Below are 18810 nucleotides of genomic sequence, written 5' to 3' on the forward strand. Positions count from 1 at the left end.
GTTGTCTTTGAGTGGTGACCATAAAGATAAATTGTGGGATTTTTCTTTTGTATTAGTACCTATTAAAATTTTGACAGTGAATCTTTATAATCAGGAAAAATTATTTTAAAATTAATGTTTCTTTTTTCTGGTGGCCATATTGCAAAAGAAGCTGCTTTTGAAACTTGCCCATCTTTAAGAACTAGTAGGCTGACCATGTGGTTTAGGGGGGGACTCAGTTCAGGGCATATTCCTTCTCCTTGCTGTCGAAAGTACATTTTCTATTTCAAATATTTCACTTTTACCGTGAAACACTAGTTAATGCTGACCAACCCAGCTATCATCATCTTATTGTTTTTTTCCATTCCAGATTCAAGGGGCAGAAACGGAATTCAGCTCACTGGTGAAACTGAGCCATCCAAACATAGTACGCTACTTTGCGATGAACCTCAAAGAGCAAGACGATTCCATCGTGGTGGATATTTTAGTGGAGCACACTAATGGGATCTCCCTTGCAGCCCACCTGGGCCACTCAGGCCCCATCCAGGTACATCAGCTTCGCAAGTATGCAGCTCAGCTTTTGTCAGGCCTTGATTACTTGCACAGCAATTCCGTAGTGCACAAGGTTCTGAGCGCATCGAATGTCCTGGTGGATGCAGAGGGCACCGTCAAGATTACAGACTACAGCATTTCTAAGCGCCTGGCAGACATTTGCAAGGAGGACGTGTTTGAGCAAACCCGAGTTCGTTTCAGTGACAGTGCCCTACCTTACAAAACCGGGAAGAAAGGGGATATTTGGCGTCTTGGCCTTCTGCTGCTCTCCCTCAGCCAAGGACAAGAGTGTGAAGAGTATCCTGTGACCATCCCTAGTGACTTACCAGCTGATTTTCAAGATTTTCTAAAGAAGTGAGTGTCATTGAGATTCTTCTCTAACTGCATTTTACTCCTTTACTTTTGATTGTGCTTGAATGTGCTTAACATCTTAACATCTAAGTCATGTGTATAATCTGAAAAGTGAAAAACAGGTTTCGCCTTACTTCTTTGTTCTCCCAGTCCTTTCCCAGCCACATATTTTCTCACTTAGGTTTATCGTTCTCATAACTCCTACGTTCTTCTAAATTCACTTGGGCTTAATAATAGACTTCCAAACTACTTTTTGGGGACTGCCTGGTATACGCTAAGAAGTCAGTAGGGACTGCTGCTGTGGGGAGAAATGCCCCAGGTATTCCAAATGGTAAAAGCCACCTTTACTAAAGGGTCAAAGACGACACCTCCCATTTAGAAAACAGTTTTAGGAGTACGATTCTGCCCCTAGTTTTTCTTAACCATTCTTCTTCATTAGCAGTGTCCCATTCAGCCAAGTTATAGAAAGCAGACAGATGACTTCCTTGCCCTAGTCAGAGGAGTCTCAATATCTGTAAATTACAGGTACAGATTTAATTACAGAGCCAAGTGTTTTTGTTTTTTTTAATTAAGATATAGTTGATTTACAATGTTGTGTTAATTTCAGGTATGGTGAGTGAAAGTCACTCAGTTGTGTCTGACTCTTTGTGACCCCATGGATTACACAATCCATGGAATTCTCCAGGCCAGAATACTGGAGTGGGTAGCCTTTCCCTTTTCCAAGGGATCTTCCAAACCCAGGGATCGAACCCAGGTCTCCCATATTGCAGGCAGATTCTTTACCAGCTGAGCCACCAGGGAAGCTCAAGAATACTGGAGTGGGTAACCTATCCCTTCTCCAGCAGATCTTCCTGACCCAGGAATCGAACCCAGATCTCCTACGTTGCAGGTGGATTCTTTACCAGCTGAGCCACAAGGGAAGCCCAGTTTCAGGTCTATAGCAGAGTAATTTAGGATGTTTGCAGATTATACTCCATGGTAGGTTATTACAAGAATGGCTATAATTCCCTGTGGTATACAGTAGTCCTTGTTGCTTATCTGTTTTGTTTATCTGTTGCAAATCTGCTGCTTATCTGTTTTATATATAGTAGTTTGTATCTTTTAAAACCATACCTCTAATTTGTCTGTTTTATCAACTTTGAGATAGTCCTTAATGAGGTTTTCCTCTGGCCAAAAGTCTTTGCCCAGATCCTTGAATTCAGTGATTCCTTATTTTGCCCTGCCCCTGTCTAAGCTACACCTTGGTTCTCTCAGTTTCTCTATAAAATAAGATCCCTTAGTCTGGGTTTTACTAGACGTTCCCCTGGTCCTGCAGAAGTGAACCTGGACTGGTTTCTTCCTTTTCTGACACTATCATATTTCCCACCTTTTTTTTTCCCCAACCATTCACTTTTACTCACTTCATCACTCCCTACATTTCTTTTACCCTTTACGTTTCTTCTGTTCCGATCTATTCCAGCTGCCATTTGGCCTGATCTATAATATTACTGTTTCTTGTCACTGAGTTGTTCTTACCCATTACAGAAGTGAAAGTAGCTGCACTTACATTTAAATTGATAAGTCTGTGTGTACCATTAAATAGAAGTAGCTGTGCCTCACAGACATAGAGATCAGACTGTGGTAGCCAGGGTCAGGGATGGAGTGGGAGTTTGGGGTTGGTAGATGCAAACTATTATGTACAGAATGGATAAAACCAAGGTCCTACTGTATAGCACAGGGAACAATATCTAATCTCCTAGGATAAACCATAGTGGAAAAGAATATTTTTTAAAAAGATGTATGTGTGTGTAAAACTGAATTACTTTGCTATATAGCAGAGATTGGCACAACATTGTAAATCACCTATAATTTAATTAAGAAATAAATAAATAGAAGAGACGCAATACACAAAGTTGTAGAAGGGGCTAACGATTCTTGATGCTGTGTTCTCTCAAAGTATATAAACATCTAAAATTTCTAAAGAAATCTTTTATGATTTCTCTTTAATGCAGTAAAACTTTTAAAGTATTTATAAAAGCACCCTGATGATGAAGTTGACTAAAATGACATCAGAGGGAAAATGGGGATAGAACCACTGATGGAAAGATTCATTTCCTCCTTCAGAATGTCACCTTTAGCTTTCTGCCCTTCCTCCTTGGTCAAGAATAATTTAGTAAAGTTTAGTAATATAAACAAACAACACTGGGAAGTTTAAGTAGAACATATCTTTCATATTTAATAATAAAATGAAGGACTCAGTAGCCAAAACTTTCCTAGTTCTCCTCTTAGAGAACAGCTCTGTGCTCTGTCAGTTTTGAACTTGAGATCAGCACCATTTCTTATTCTGTTAATAATATGCTTGTCCTTTAGACTGAGTCATATATTTCTCTGTCTTCCTAGAGTGGTTTGATAGACCGCTTATTGAAGAAGCAGATATACAGTATTGTTTTACTACCTCCTCTGTCTAATCCCAGTTAACAACAACAAAAAATCATTCCCAGACAAGCGTAGCAGCATTTCATTTGTAGTTACATTTTTACTTATTGGTGAACATCCTTTGAAGAAAAGTTTTGTTTCACATCAGTCTCTGTGATAGGATAGAGTCCAGAGTTGAAGCCAGACAGCTCAGTTCATATTCTACCTTTATCCCTCACTGGTTGAGTGACTTAAACTCCCTACTCTGAGTCTTTTCCTCCAAAAGGCAGGGATAATAGCAAATAACATAACAAGACACCTAAGGATGGAAAGCACCTAAGGATGGGGACTGGTTGCCAGGAGAACCAACCGTTCGATTTAGGGTTTGAAAGTCTCAGTCCTACCCCCAACCTCCATGGAGAGGGGAGGGACTAGAGGTTGAATGGATCACCAGTGTTATGAAAGCCAAGCAGCTTATTGGATTAGTTAGAACAGTGCTTCTCAGACTTTCTCTTGGATTGAATCCACCTGGAGAGCTTGTTAAAGCACAGATTACAACCCAACCCCCCACAGTTGCTGATTTACAAGGACTGGGGTAGAAAATGTGTAATTCTAACAAATTTCCCAGGTGATACTGATGCTGCTGTTCGAGGGGCCCCACTTTGAAAAACGCTAGCTTAAAAGTATGGCTTGTTTTCATTATTAAACAAATTGTTTGTTAGAACATTAAACATTAAACAGAAAGGCTCAAGGAATGATAATTAAAAGAAACTAGGTGGTAATATAAGCTTCCCAGGTGGCTCAGTAGGTAAAGAATCTGCCTGCAATGTAGGAGACACAGGAGACACAGTGTAGGGAAGATCCCCTGGAGGAGGGCAACTCACTCCAGCATTCTTGCCTGGAGAATCCCATGGACAGGGGAGCCTGGTGGGCTACAGTCAATAGGGTCAAAAAGAGTCAGACACAACTGAAGTGACTAAGCACATACGCAGGTGATAAAATATGGAACTTTTGAAAAGTTGTTCTTAATTGTTACCAGCATACTTCAAACTGTGATGAACAGGCTACATCTAAAGTTTGTCATATTGTGCCCCAACCCTGCATTAGCTAGCTGTCTGATTTGCTTTTCCTTTGAGAACTCTTATGACTGGTCACCAGAAAGGCTTAGTGTAGCATGGCAGGTCATTAAGCTATTAGTGGAAGTGAAAATTCATAACCTACTTGTGCTGTCTTATCCTAGACTTTTAAAAATATTAAAAAATGAGTCAGTCTTCTGGCCTCTAGAGACTATACTTTTTTTATTCTCCCACTTATGCAGCCTGGTACTTAGCATATAAATCCTGCAAGAATGTTTATTAAATTAAATTCACTTAGGGGCACATTTTGGTCCGCAAGTAATGTGAATTCTCTAATGTGCATCTTTGAAAGATAAACTCATAATTAAAAGCCTTGGATTACTTTATTTAGCATTTATTTTGTGCATTGCTGAGATTCTTTTTTCCCTCTCACTGAGGTGTGTCTGCTTAGATGACAAGGAAAGATGGAGTCCTCAGCAGTTGTTAAAACACAGCTTTATAAATCCTCAGCCTAAAATACCTTTACTGGAACAAAGTCCCGAAGGTGAGTCTGTTACCATTCTTTTCTGATAGCCTATTTAACATAAATTATTTGGAAAGTCTACATAAACCTAAGACTGGAAAGGACTGCATGGATCATTTATTTTATCTATTTTATGCTGAGCTGTACATAAATCCATTCACTGATTGTGTCTTGTGTACATGGAGGTGTTTGGCCATCCTGGTTTTTCATATCTCCTCTGATGGAATGTCTGGCGGTGCAGCCTCTTCGTGTGAATTTGCCCTTATCATGTCACCCTCACTACCTTGGAACTAGATTTCCCTGCTGTTACTCAAGTAGCAGATGAAGGAGCCTCAGCAGAGACTGGGTTTGGCTGCTGGCTTTGTTGCTCAGTCATCTCTTTACCCTCAGTTACCCCTCCCTATAGACTTGGGCTAATTAAATATTTCTACCTACTTTAAGGAATGCAAGGTGAGGAAAGTATGAAAGGGTCAGCCAGGTAAGAGGTACTCTTTAAAGCTCCTTGGCTGGGGCCCCTTCCTCCCACGCCTGCATTGTGGTTGGATGTTGCAGCTCTTCCTCTATTTTCAGTGCCTCAGTTGCCTCTCTTGTTTCATCTCAGATTCTGGAGGACAAGATTACGTGGAGACTGTCATTCCTAGCAACCAGCTACCCAGTGCTGCATTCTTCAGTGAGACCCAGAGACAGTTTTCCCGCTATTTCATTGAGTTTGAAGAATTACAGCTTCTCGGCAAAGGAGCTTTTGGAGCCGTCATCAAGGTGTGATACAGGGTTGTCCCCAGCCCCTTTTAGAGCCCTTTCCCTGTTCCATCTCTGTAGAGGTAAGGATTTCTATTTTGAGGGTAGGAAGGAAAGTGAATACAACTATGTGAAGCAATGATCATCTTCTCCTTAATGTAGTTAAAGGTTTTATTTAAAGTTACACTAGACACATTAAGAACGCATCATTCCTCTTCCGTTGCTTGATACAGTGCATTAACATGATAACCACATGATTATAACAGCCCCTCAAGTAGAGTCAAGACCTCTGCTTGAAGAATGTTTTTGTGTGCTTTGCTTCAGAAAGAAGATTGTTCTCTTTTTCTCCCATTTGCTTTTAGAGTCGCTGTAGCTAAGAGAGTTACAAGGTTAGAACTGAGATGGAATTCAAACTGGGAAATGGCCCAGATGGTCTTGATGGCTTTTATTTTCCAGCTCTTACTGAGATGGAAAACTAGTGATATGTTATTAAGGTAAGCTGCTGTTAGGTCTTGCCTTCCTCATTCCAGGCTATTTGGGCAACTTTTATTATCATCTTCCCCTTGAGAGAGAGATTTCAATTCTTTTTTGTGTAATTTAACTATTTTGTTAGAATTTAACAGACCTAGATTACCATTATCAAATCCATATGAGAAATATGTCATCTTACCCATAAGAAGGTAGTCCACCATCAACAGAGCAGATGTCTGTTTAGGATTCTGAGAGTATTATTAAGAAGCTTTGCCTATCTCACTGTGGAAGGCCTTTTACACTGAAAAAAGAAGCAAATGAGTTTTTCTGTAGTAAGCAGGGACAGAAAGACAAACTTCAGCAAGTTTTCCAAAAAACAAAGTGATAATATCATGGAAAATTTTCAACTTTTTTCTTGAAAGTATACACATCAGATGACTAAATAAATCTGCTTTGGGCAGATGTATTCTGATCAGGTAATCACAGTTATCTTTAAGAGGAGTGAATGATTGAAATATATATTATCCCTTTAACTCACATCATAATTTTGATCTAGTTCTTTAACTTCTTTATATTTAGATTCTTCAGTGCAAAACATGATCAAACTTCATTTCCTTATAAGTACTTAAAAATGATTATTGTTGTTGTTCAGTTGGTAAATTGTGTCTGACTCTTTGCAACCCCATGGACTGCAGCACGCCAGACTTGCCTGTCCTTCACTACCTTCTGAAGTGATTAGGACTGGAATGCAAAAGTAGGAAGTCAAGAAACACCTGGAGTAACAGGCAAATTTGGCCTTGGAGTACAGAATGAAGTAGGACAAAGGCAAATAGAGTTCTGCCAAGAGAACACACTGATCATAGCAAACACACTCTTCCAACAACACAAGAGAAGACTCTGCACATGGACATCACCAGGTGGTCAACACTGAAATCAGATTGATTATATTCTTTGCAGCCAAAGATGGAGAAGCTCTATACAGTCAGCAAAAACAAGACCAGGAGCTGAATGTGGCTCAGACCATGAACTCCTTATTGCCAAATTCAGACTGAAATTGAAGAAAGTGGCAAAAACCACTAGACCATTCAGATATGATCTAAATCAAATCCCTTATGATTATACAGTGGAAGTGAGAAATAGATTTAAGAGACTAGATCTGATAGAGTGCCTGATGAACTATGGACAGAGGTTCATGACATTGTACAGGAGATAGGAATCAAGACCATCCCCAAGAAAAAGAAATGCAAAAATGCAAAATGGCTGTCTGAGGAGGCCTTACAAATAGCTGTGAAAAGAAGAGAAGCCAAAAGCAGAGGAGAAAAGGAAAGATATACCCATTTGAATGCAGAGTTCCAAAGAATAGCAAAGAGAGATAAGAAAGCCTTCCTCAGCGATCAATGCAAAGAAATAGAGGGAAATAATACAATGGGAGAGACTAGAGATCTCTTTAAGAAAATTAGAGATACCAAGGGAACATTTTATGCAAAGATGGGCTCAGTAAAGGACAGAAATGGTAGGGACCTAACAGAGCAGAAGATATTAAGAAGAGGTGGCAGGAATACACAGAAGAACTGTACAAAAAGGATCTTCACGACCCAGATAATCACGATGGTGTGATCACTCACCTAGAGCCAGACATCCTGGTATGTGAAGTCAGGTGGGCCTTAGGGAGCATCACTACGAACAAAGCTAGTGGAGGTGATGGAATTCCAGTTGAGCTATTTCAAATCCTAAAAGGTGATGCTGTGAAAGTGCTGCACTCAATATGTCAGCAAATTTGGAAAACTCAGCAGTGGCCACAAGACTAGAAAAGGTCAGTTTTCATTCCAATCCCAAAGAAAGGCAATGCCAAAGAATGCTCAAACTACTGCACAATTGCACTCATCACACATGCTAGTAAAGTAATGCTCAAAATTCTCCAAGCCAGGCTTCAGCAGTACGTGAACCGTGAACTTCCAGATGTTCAAGCTGGTTTTATAAAAGGCAGAGGAACCAGAGATCAAATTGCTAACATCCGCTGGATCATCACAAAAGCAAGAGAGTTCCAGAAAAACATCTTTTTCTGCTTTATTGACTATGCCAAAGCCTTTGCCTGCGTGTATCACAATACACTGTGGAAAATTCTGAAAGAGATGGGAATACCAGACCACCTGACCTGCCTCTTGAGAAACCTGTATACAGGTCAAGAAGCAACAGTTAGAACTGGACATGGAACAACAGACTGGTTCCAAATAGGAAAAGGAGTATGTCAAGGCTGTATATTGTCACCCTGCTTCTTTAACTTATATGCAGAGTACATCATGAGAAACGCTGGGCTGGAGGAAGCACAAGCTGGAATCAAGATTGCCGGGAGAAATATCAATAATCTCAGATATGCAGGTGACACCACCCTTATGGCAGAAAGTGAAGAAGAACTAAAAAGCCTCTTGATGAAAGTGAAAGAGGAAAGTGAAAAAGTTGGCTTAAAGCTCAACATTCAGAAAACTAAGATCATGGCATCTGGTCCCATCACTTCATGGCAAATAGATGGGGGGACAGTGGAAACAGTGGCTGACTTTATTTTTCTGGGCTCCAAAATCACTGCAGATGGTGACTACAGCCATGAAATTAAAAGACGCTTACTCCTTGAAAGGAAAGTTATGACCAACGTAGACAGCCTATTAAAAAGCCGAGACATTACTTTGTCCACAAAGGTCCGTCTAGTCAAAGCTATGGTTTTTCCAGTGGTCATGTATGGATGTGAGAGTTGGAGTATAAAGAAAGCTTAGCACTGAAGAATTGATGCTTTTGAACTGTGGTGTTGGAGAAGACTCTTGAGAGTTCCTTGGACTGCAAGGAGATCTAACCAGTCCATCCTAAGGGAGATCAGTCCTGGGTGTTCATTGGAAGGATTGATGTTGAAGCTGAAACTCAATTCTTTGGCCACTGATGCGAAGAGCTGACTCATTTGAAAAGACCCTGATGCTGGGAAAGATTGAAGGCAGGAGGAGAAGGGGGCGACAGAGGATGAGATGGTTGGATGGCATCACTGACTCAATGGACATGGGTTTGGGTGGACTTCGGGAGTTGGTAATGGACAGGGAGGCCTGGCATGCTGCAGTTCATGGGGTCGCAAAGAGTCAGACACGTCTGAGTGACTGAACTGAACTGAACTGAGTTGATAACAAAAACATTTTAGTAATTTAAGCCCCTGTGTTTTTCCTGTGGTTTCTCACTATGAGAACCTCACAGCCCTCACACCTCATGTCTATTTTCAGGTTAAGGTAGGGCTTTCTGCTCAGAGGTCTGGCATTTCATTAGCAATTGGAGCTGTTACTGTTCATGCACCTCTGCATTTTAATAAGTGAATTTCTAAGAGTTTCAGTGTACCAGGCCCCACACCACAGCCAGTGACTCACAGTGTTACCAGACCAAACTTGGTCAGCTCACCTACTCTCAGTAGAGCCAATCTACTGACACAGGATTTAGTGAGGGAAAGTGCAATGTTTATTGCAGGTGCCAAGCAAAGAGTAAGGGTAGCTAATGCCCAAGAGACCCAAACTCCCCAATGGATTCCAGGGAAGCAGTTTTCTAACAGCAAGGTGAAAGAACTGCAGGATGAGTGATCAGTTCATGAACAGTTCTCTGATTGGTTGATGACATGGTAACAGGATGGTGTCACAGGACTTAACCCTTAAGTCCTTGGACTCTACCTGGTCTGGGGGGCTGCATGCTCATGCTCATCATGCAGTAGTTTCTTCCATCTGGTGAGGGTTTTAGTATCTGTAAAACAATTCATGAATGTGCTTCAGACACTGTTATCTATGTGCTTCAGGAAAGAACTAAAGATTCTGTGACTGCTCTATGGCTGATTGACTTTTTAAATCATTCCAGTTCTCCTGGCCTAACTGCTATTTTTTGGTCACTCTGTGTTCACATTCTTTCAGTCATTATTGAGCAGCCTTTTGTGACTCAGGGGAGGCCTGGGAGACTAAAGCTTTTCTATAAACAAGAGGCAGGCCAGGGACATCATGGCTGATTTATCCCAGAAAGGCCCTATGGAACCCTGCTTGGTTACATGTGTGATATATACTGAGACATAAGGTTGAAAGACAATGCCAAAACTTCCCACCATCCTCCCCTCTATTAACATGGCAGTAAAAGGGCTGTCATTTTTGGAGTGCACATTCCCTATCTGAGGCTTGTGCTAGGTGGCTCATAAACCTTGTCTTTTAATCTTGTGATATTCTTATAAAATAGGTATTATCCCATTTTCCAGATGAGGGAACTGAGGCTCAGAGAAGTTATTTCATTTGCCTGAGGTTACATGCATCACTAAAAGATATCAACCAGCATTCAGACTGACCTGTTTTACTCAAAAACATCTTTTGTACCACTGTTTTCATACCCCCAAAAAAGATAATCTGAAACTCATTTTTATAGTGTTCCTTTCTCATTCCTAAAAGTAGTTTTGGTATAGAAATTGAAGCCTGTGAGCCAAGCAAGAGAATGATGCTATCTTTTGTAACCAACTAGTTTTTCCCTCTGCTATGGGCAAGTTGTTAGTTTTTATCACTTCAGTTGACCTGCATGGTTGGGATTGAAATGTTCAGAAAACAAAATTTTGAATAAAATTCTCCAGTCAATTCAATTGCATAGTGAAACTGCCTGAGGTAAGGATGCCTCTATGTAATGTATGGAGATTCGCCTTTGAAATGTTTTCTTGTATTTTTCTTTTATTCTTAGTTGTATTGTTCTAGTTTCCTTACATAACATCAATTGTAAATCTTCAATCTTAGTAATAAAAATGAATGGGCAGTAATTGTGTTATTGCCAGTTACTTTTATTAATATTTACTGAGCACTTTTCTCTGTGAAGCCTTGATACAGGTGCTTCACTCACATCACTTCATTTAATCGTCAGTCACCTTTGAGGTAAAGATAGTGTATAAGTTCCATTTTATAGTTTAAAAAAAATGAGTTTCAAGCCAATTGTCATTTGCCCAAATTCTTTATAAGCTGATGTTTAGAATTTGCATACAGGTCTATTAAAACTATTGGAGTTTAGTTTGTGTTTAGTGACTTTAAGTGTAAAAAAAAAATATTGGAAAGAAACTAAAATCACCTCCTAAAACTTTATACTGAGTTTATAAAATAATTTTTTTAAAAACAAAGTTGGAAAAGCAACAAGGCTTACTTAGAAATTTAGATAGCATTTGTGGGAATGCAAACTAGTACAGCCACTATGGAGAACAGTGTGGAGATTCCTTAAAAAACTGGGAATAGAACTGCCATATGACCCAGCAATCCCACTGCTGGGCATACACACCAAGGAAACCAGAATTGAAACAGACACGTGTACCCCAATGTTCATCGCAGCACTGTTTACATAGCCAGGACGTGGAAGCAACCTAGATGTCCATCATCAGACAAATGGATAAGGAAGCTGTGGTACATATACACAATGGAATATTACTCAGCCATTAAAAAGAATACATTTGAATCAGTTCTATTGAGATGGATGAAACTGGAGCCCATTATACAGAGTGAAGTAAGCCAGAAAGAAAAACACCAATACAGTATACTAATGCATATATATGGAATTTGAAAGGTGGTAACAATAACCCTATATGCGAGACAGAAAAAGAGACACAGATGCATAAAACAGTCTTATGGACTTTCTGGGAGAAGGTGAGGGTGGGACGATTTGAGAGAATAGCATTGAAACATGTATATTATCATATGTGAAACAGAATGTCATTGCAGGTTTGATGCATGAGACAAATGCTCAGGGCTGGGGCAGTGGGATGACCCAGAGGGATGGGATGGGGAGGGAGGTGGGAGGAGGGTTCGGGATGGGGGACACATGTAAACCCATGGCTGATTCATGTCAATGTATGGCAAAAACCACTACAATATTGTAAAGTAATTAGCCCCCAACTAAAATAAATAATGAAATCAATTAATTAATAATGGAAAATTTTAAAAAATTTAGATAGCAAATGTGATATTGGAAAGGCAGGGATGTAATTGTGATTAAATTAAAATGGAGATTATAAATTCCCTAGTGGTCCAGTGGTTAGGACTCCATGCTTCTACTGCAGGGGTATGTGTTCCATCCCCAGTGCCATGGATCCTGCCTGCCATGGTGTGCGCCACTCCCCCCACCCACAAAAAAAGGCTAATACAGTAAAATGGATGTTACGTTTTTCCTCAGAGTCTCCTGGCAAGCTAAATATATCTAGCTTGGGGTAAGATGTTTTCTAAGTTCTCGGCAGTCACAACTTTGTTCAGCCTAAGAGCTTCAGATGTGTAGTCCTCGACTGTAGCTGTGGATTCTGGCTAAGGGGTTCCCCTTGGGAGGGGCGGGCTGGTGCAGTAGGAATGCCAGTCCGAGTGCGGTTCCGAGTGGCTGACCTGATGGACCCCTCTTCCTTCCCTTTCCCGCGGCAGGTGCAGAACAAGCTGGACGGCTGCTGCTATGCAGTGAAGCGCATCCCCATCAACCCAGCCAGCAGGCACTTCCGCAGGATCAAGGGCGAGGTGACGCTGCTGTCGCGTCTCCACCATGAGAACATCGTGCGTTACTACAACGCCTGGATCGAGAGACATGAGCGGCCGGCGGGCCCGGCGACCCCGCCCCTGAACTCGGGGCCCCAGGCCCAGGACGGGCAAGCCTTAGCCCAGCCAGCGGGCGACAGCGACCCTGACGGCCCGGGCAGCGTGGAAGCGGCCGCGCCGCCGCCCATCCTCAGCAGCTCGGTGGAGTGGAGCACGTCTGGCGAGCGCTCGGCCAGCACCCGCTTCCCCGCCGCCGGCCCAGACTCCAGCAGCGACGAGGACGACGACGAGGAGCAGGGCGTCTTCTCACAGTCCTTCCTGTAAGAGCTCCCGGTGCAGCCTGCCTCCCTGCCAGGCCCAGGCAGGGGAAGGGGGACTACGTTAGAAATCCAGTCCTGTAGACCATGTGGGAATTACATGTACATGGAACTTACTCTAGAGAGGAACCAAATTCAGTCCAAAGATTTTTTTTTACCTCCTGCTATCTTCAAGAGATCTCCAAAATCCAAGTCCTGGAAGAAGGAAAAGTAGAAACTTCTTCCAATTCTTCCTGTTAATACATTTAATAGGATTTTTGAAAGAATATTCTTTTTAGATAAGGGCTTGTAACTCTGAAAATAAAGGAACTAATTGGAGTCTTGACATGGGGCCTGCTGCAGTTCTAAAAAGTGTTGCAGAACCAATAATTAATGGTCCTAAAATAAAGTTTAATTCATCTCAGAATCCATCCTAGTTATTTACATTTGTGGTTTTATTTCATTGTATCTGATTGGATGCAGTTTATTATGACCCCTAGCTATTGAATTATATATAACAGGGAATTTGGTTTCTTCAGTCTTTCTCTAATTCTCTTTTTAAGACCTGCTTCAGATTCTGACAGTGATATCATCTTTGACAATGAAGATGAGAACAGTAAAAGCCAGAATCAGGTAAATATGTAAATGGAAATGATACCATTTTATTCTTCATGGGATGGCGACATAGCAAATGTTTGATGTTATACACCTCAGGTAAAATAGTAAAGCCTTAATCTGGCATGCAAATATAGAAACTGTCCATTTAAAAAACATGATTGTTTAAAATATGCTACCCATGTGATTACTTCTATGTCTTAATTTATCCACAAAATAAAACATGCCTGCTTTTAGAAGAAAAGAATGAATTGACATGCTGGGTTTTTTGTTTTGCTTTGCTTTTAGTGAAAGCCATTTCCTAGAGGACTTGGGGAAACATTATGTGGTTGGGAATGAGGGTTGAATGCAAATTATTTGAGGAAATAAACAGCCTAATTGTGGAGTTATGTGGGTCTCTCTCACATCAGTTAATCTTGATGACTTACTCTCATAAACCATCCTCTAGAACCGTGTTTTAACACTGTAGGTCATGATCCTGTAACAGATTATAAAATCAGTTTCAAGGGTTACAACCAGCTTCATTTTATTTTCAGTGCTATAGAGAGGAGTATAGAATGCAAAGTGCATAACACTACTAAAGGTAAACTGTTCACAGAACTTGTCTCTTATGAGTATGATATTGTAAAATACAACATGGTCTGAAAGATTTGAAAACACTGCTTTAAACCTTGGACCCCACTCAGTTCTGTATCTTCCTCCACCGAGGCCCACAGAGCCCCTCAGTGCTGATGACTTGGAGTTCAGGGTGAGGCTTTGTGATCTCTAGGGCTGTCAGTAGTTGCTAGAGAAAGCTTCTGTAGCTGGGGACTGGATACAGTGACTTTATTACCAAAAATAAAAATAGAGTTACAAGCAGGGTGCATTCACAGTAGATAAAGGTAAGTCTACACATAACTTTTTTAGGTAAGCAGTTAAATTGGTTTGAATGAGGTTTGAATGCATTAGCCAGCATTTTTTGTAAGTACTTCTCTTTTCTATTAAAATCCTCCTTAAACCCCTGAGGAAGTTTAAGGAATAATAGCGTAAGTAGTCTAAGCTAACTGCTTTGGTTTTAGCATTAGTTATGCATTTAATTATTATAGGGGCACCAAATTTACAATTCTGGCTTTGCTCAAGTAAGTGAGATATCACATGGGGCACTCTAATTGATGGGTAGAAGCCTCTAAGAGATTAACAATTTTCTACAGATAATCCCTAGAATAAATAAATAATTCAAGAGTAGAATTTGGAGAATTCCCTGGTGATTCAGTGGTTAGGACTCTGAGCTTTCACTGCTGAGGGCCCGGTGTTCGATCCCTGGTCAGGAAACTAAGATCCACCACCACCCGCTCCCCCGCCACAAAAAAAGAGTGAAACTTGATTGTTTCCATAATGGGTTATTTTTCTTTTAATAAATAAAACATTGAAAAATGTTTCCACACAAAAAAATGCAAATCAGAAACAGTCAAATACTACCTAATATTTTTTCATACTTGAGGGTAGGAAAGAGTAATATGTCTTTTAGAAGAAGAAAGAATTTTTTTTGAAGGTACACGAGTTAGAAAAATAACTGTAGGGGACAGCCGTGTGGAAAAGTGGTGTGGGGGATTGGTCACCGTAAGTGGCAGCTGGGTGGTGGTTCTTTAGTGCTGTAGCCGAGCGCGGTGTGCCATTTGGTAGCATGATCACATTTAAATTGTTTTAGCTAAAGATGGATTTCTCATCTTCTGTTTCCAAAGTAAGCCTACCATCAAAGGTGACATTCCAGTAAAACTGCAGCCTTAAAATATAAACCTGTATACATTCTACCCCTTCTTAGCCATAGGAAGATATCAGTGGTAAGAAGGAATTGACTTCAAATCTTTCTGTGGATTGTACACCTTTAATACCTATTTCCTGTTGTCCCTTTCATTGTTCTATACGGTAATAGACCTATAAACTATGCGTTAGATTCTGGTATTGGCAAAGTTGCCTTTTAAGTGCAGTGAGCATCAAAAAGGACAGTGGTGGTTCTGCTCACTGACCTACCCTCCAAGGCAGCATGATGGCCGTGTATGTGGTAGGGCGGGCATAAACGACTTGGTGACAGTAATGACCTTGTTTCATTTCAGCCTCATTTTGAGCTCTCTTGTGTTCCTCTTGGGTTAGGATGAAGATTGCAATGGAAAGAACAGTTGCCATGAAAGTGAGCCACCAGCAACCACCGAGGCTGTACACTACCTCTACATTCAGGTGAGGGTCTGGCACACAGCTCAGTGACTCAGCAACTCCCGGTAGTTGTTGGTGAGTAGTTTTTGGGAGACGAGAGTAAGAAAGCGAGTAGAAGAGGGCTCAGCAGCACTGCCAGGGATGAATTGGCCAGAGAGGATTGCAGAATAGAGGCCCTTTCCCTCAGCTTTGAACCCAAGCTGTCCGGTACCAGAGCAATAGACAGCACAAGGCAGTGGTTTCCAGTTCTGAGCTCACCTGGATTGTGGACGTTCACATCCTGGATCCACTGGTCACAGCTACGTGAGCTCAGGCAAAGTTCTTAGGCATCCTGTGTCTCAGGAGGCTGGGACATTTAATCACCTGTAATTTAATTTAATCACTTGTAAATTAAACAATAGCAGATAGCTTAATGATTTGTAAGGAATAAACACAGTAATGTGTATAAAGTAATTAGAACCATACCCAAGGCCATAGGCACTAGACTGTACGTGTACAGAAATTCTGTTTTGTCTAACAAGTTAAATCTGGGCAAGTAAGTTACAAGGCACATAATATCCTCGTGTGCACAGAAGACACACCAGCCAGGCTTTAGGAAAGTGGGTTGTCCTGGAACCCTCAAGGGATAGGAGAACCAGCTCCAATGAGGCATTGCTAAAGGGAAGCCTATATGCTTTGTCCTGCTCCCTCTCCCAAGGGGCACATTCTGGACAGTGAGAGCCTGCCAGCAGAGGGACAGCCACAAACCAAAGAGGAAAACCTCTGGCCCAAAAGAACAGGACTGTGGGTCTGTTAGTGTTTTTAGTCATATCTGCAAGGAGGCAGATCTTTAAATGTGAGATTCAGTACTATGCCAAAGAAGGAACCCTCAGACAAGTGTAATGTTTCAGAAGAGGTTAGTTAGGTGGCTACTTTACGGAAGCTGCAGCTGGTTTTAGGTTTTTCCTAACATAAACCATTCACACTCATGGTAAAGTGTTTGTCCCCCAAACTGCTAACTATTGAGTAGCTTCTCCATTCCAGTACTCTCTGAACAGTTACAGTGAGGCGGAAGTATGCAAGGGAGGTGTGTGAAGTGCGGGTACCAGCATGGTGTGGGAGGCAGAGGCCCTCTGGAGGACAAGTCAGAATTTGTAGATGTCATTCGGAGCATGAGAGGGATTCCTCTCTTTTAAAATGACATGTTCCTCTCTTTAAAAGCAACAACAAAAAAATCCTTCATGAGAAATCTCAACTTTGATGCTAGTTTGAAACATACAGTCTGGTTTCATAAATCAACTGCTATATGTTGATCTAAGACTTAAATGACATTGCATTGTTTTCTAATAGATTAATACAGTCAAGCAGGATGAGATAGAGCCCTTTCTTGAATATTTTGACATTTACAGCATTTCACTCTAGACTTGAAGGCCGTTGTCATTAATTTAACGTACAGATGAGAGAAGCTAGTGACATCATTGAATTACTAATTAGCCCTTCTTGAAAATGTAGGCTTGGAAACAATCTTGTAAAACTAAATAAAATTTTATTTAATTCCAACTGTTTCATATGACATGTGACAAGGCTTTTAAAGTCTTATTTTTTCATGAACAATAATATGAAAAATAAGAATGATTTTGTTGGAGTGCTAAGATTATGCTTCTTCCCCCAGTTTATTTTTTAATACTGTTGGTTTCTTTTTTTTTTATTAAAAAAAGATAAGCCTTTCCTGTAAGTACTTAAAATCTGTGGTACATGTTTTAAAATACAGGATTACACTAATTGTTCGTCTTGACTGAAACTCTGTCATCAAATCCTGCCTGGTTCGTTCTTGTCTATAGATGGAGTACTGTGAGAAGAGCACTTTACGAGACACCATTGACCAGGGACTGTATCAAGACACTGTCAGGCTCTGGAGGCTTTTCCGTGAGATTCTGGACGGATTGGCTTATATCCATGAGAAAGTAAGCTTGCCAACATTTCACATCTGAAATATTTCACATAAAATTTATAACAAAAATAAATATGAAACTTGCGAAAAACTGAAATAGAGGGAAAATTATGGGTATTTTGAAATAATCTATTTGTACAGGAAATAGAACATAGCGAAAGATAAGAAAATAGTATAAAACCTCACAGTTCAAAGAAAACATTGAAGGATAGGACAGAGGTCAGCAAACTATGGCACCCACAGGATCCCTACCCACTTCTGTTCAGCCTGTGAGCTAAGGCTGGCTTTACATTTTTAAGTGGTTGTAAAAAAAAATTGAAAGAAGGGTAATATTTCATGACACCTGAAAATGCTGTGAAATTCAGATGTGTGTCCATTAGTCACGTTATACTGAACCACGGCCGTGACCGTTTGTGTGTTGCCTGTGGCCATGCTTGTGCTGCTGCTGTACAGTTAAGTAGTTGTGACAGAGCCTGTGTGGCCCATAAAACCTAAAAGATTTACTGTCTGACCCGTTACAGAAAAAGTTTGCCAGCCTCTGGGTTAGGTGGAAATAACTGAACAAGTCTGGAAGGTGAGGATAATTCCCTGAGTGGTTTAGATAAAGTGAGAGTATGATTGATTCTAGCCAAGGTATGTGATTCTGACCCAGTGCCGCCCTTCCTAGGAACGTGGAAAACCAGAAAGTCATCTAGCAAGAGCAGAGATGAGACTGAGTAACATAGCTTGCCATGTCTATAAAAAGTCACTTTAAAACTAGAAATTGTCATCATGATATAAATGCTAATGGACCTAGCTTCAGGATGAAATGCACCTTACATTTTAAACATGAGATTGTCTAATGTATTAGCATAAATATGTTTTTTTTTTCCTGTGCCTCAAGTTTCTTTAACCTTAAAATGTTTATACTGTACTATATTTGTACTAAAAGACCAGGACTATAATTTACAGATGTCTAGTTTATAAATAGAGGAAGAAATGAAAGTGGTGTTTGTCTCCCTGACCAGAACAGGGAGATATGATGAAGTAGAGAGAAAGATCATTGAAAGTCTGATAGAGGGATGCCAAAGGGAACCGTTTGGATCAGACCTGATCAGAACCATTAGCAGGTTGACTGGGGAGAGGGTGGCAAAGGCAATCGGGAGACATTACAGCC

The 18810-nt window shown here is 40.7% G+C and overlaps 1 protein-coding gene across 7 annotated transcripts in view; it reads left to right on the forward strand.

Annotated features, from left to right (window-relative positions):
* EIF2AK4 (eukaryotic translation initiation factor 2 alpha kinase 4) overlaps window positions 1-18810 on the forward strand; it is a 101886-nt gene that overhangs the window by 37856 nt on the left and 45220 nt on the right. For all 7 annotated transcript variants that reach the window (XR_014058795.1, XR_014058791.1, XR_014058793.1 and 4 more), the window contains 7 exons: window positions 350-885; window positions 4790-4896; window positions 5477-5634; window positions 12516-12943; window positions 13483-13552; window positions 15665-15748; window positions 17545-17667. Coding sequence is in view for 3 of the 7 variants with exons in the window: in XM_081507162.1 (XP_081363288.1) it covers window positions 350-885; window positions 4790-4896; window positions 5477-5634; window positions 12516-12943; window positions 13483-13552; window positions 15665-15748; window positions 17545-17667 (1506 nt within the window). In the remaining 4 variants the exon portion in view is untranslated. The remainder of the gene's footprint in view (window positions 1-349; window positions 886-4789; window positions 4897-5476; window positions 5635-12515; window positions 12944-13482; window positions 13553-15664; window positions 15749-17544; window positions 17668-18810) is intronic.

Source organism: Giraffa tippelskirchi, chromosome 7 (assembly GCF_054371585.1).
Source record: "Giraffa tippelskirchi isolate mGirTip1 chromosome 7, T2T-mGirTip1v1.2.pri, whole genome shotgun sequence".
Taxonomy (NCBI): Eukaryota; Metazoa; Chordata; class Mammalia; order Artiodactyla; family Giraffidae; genus Giraffa; species Giraffa tippelskirchi.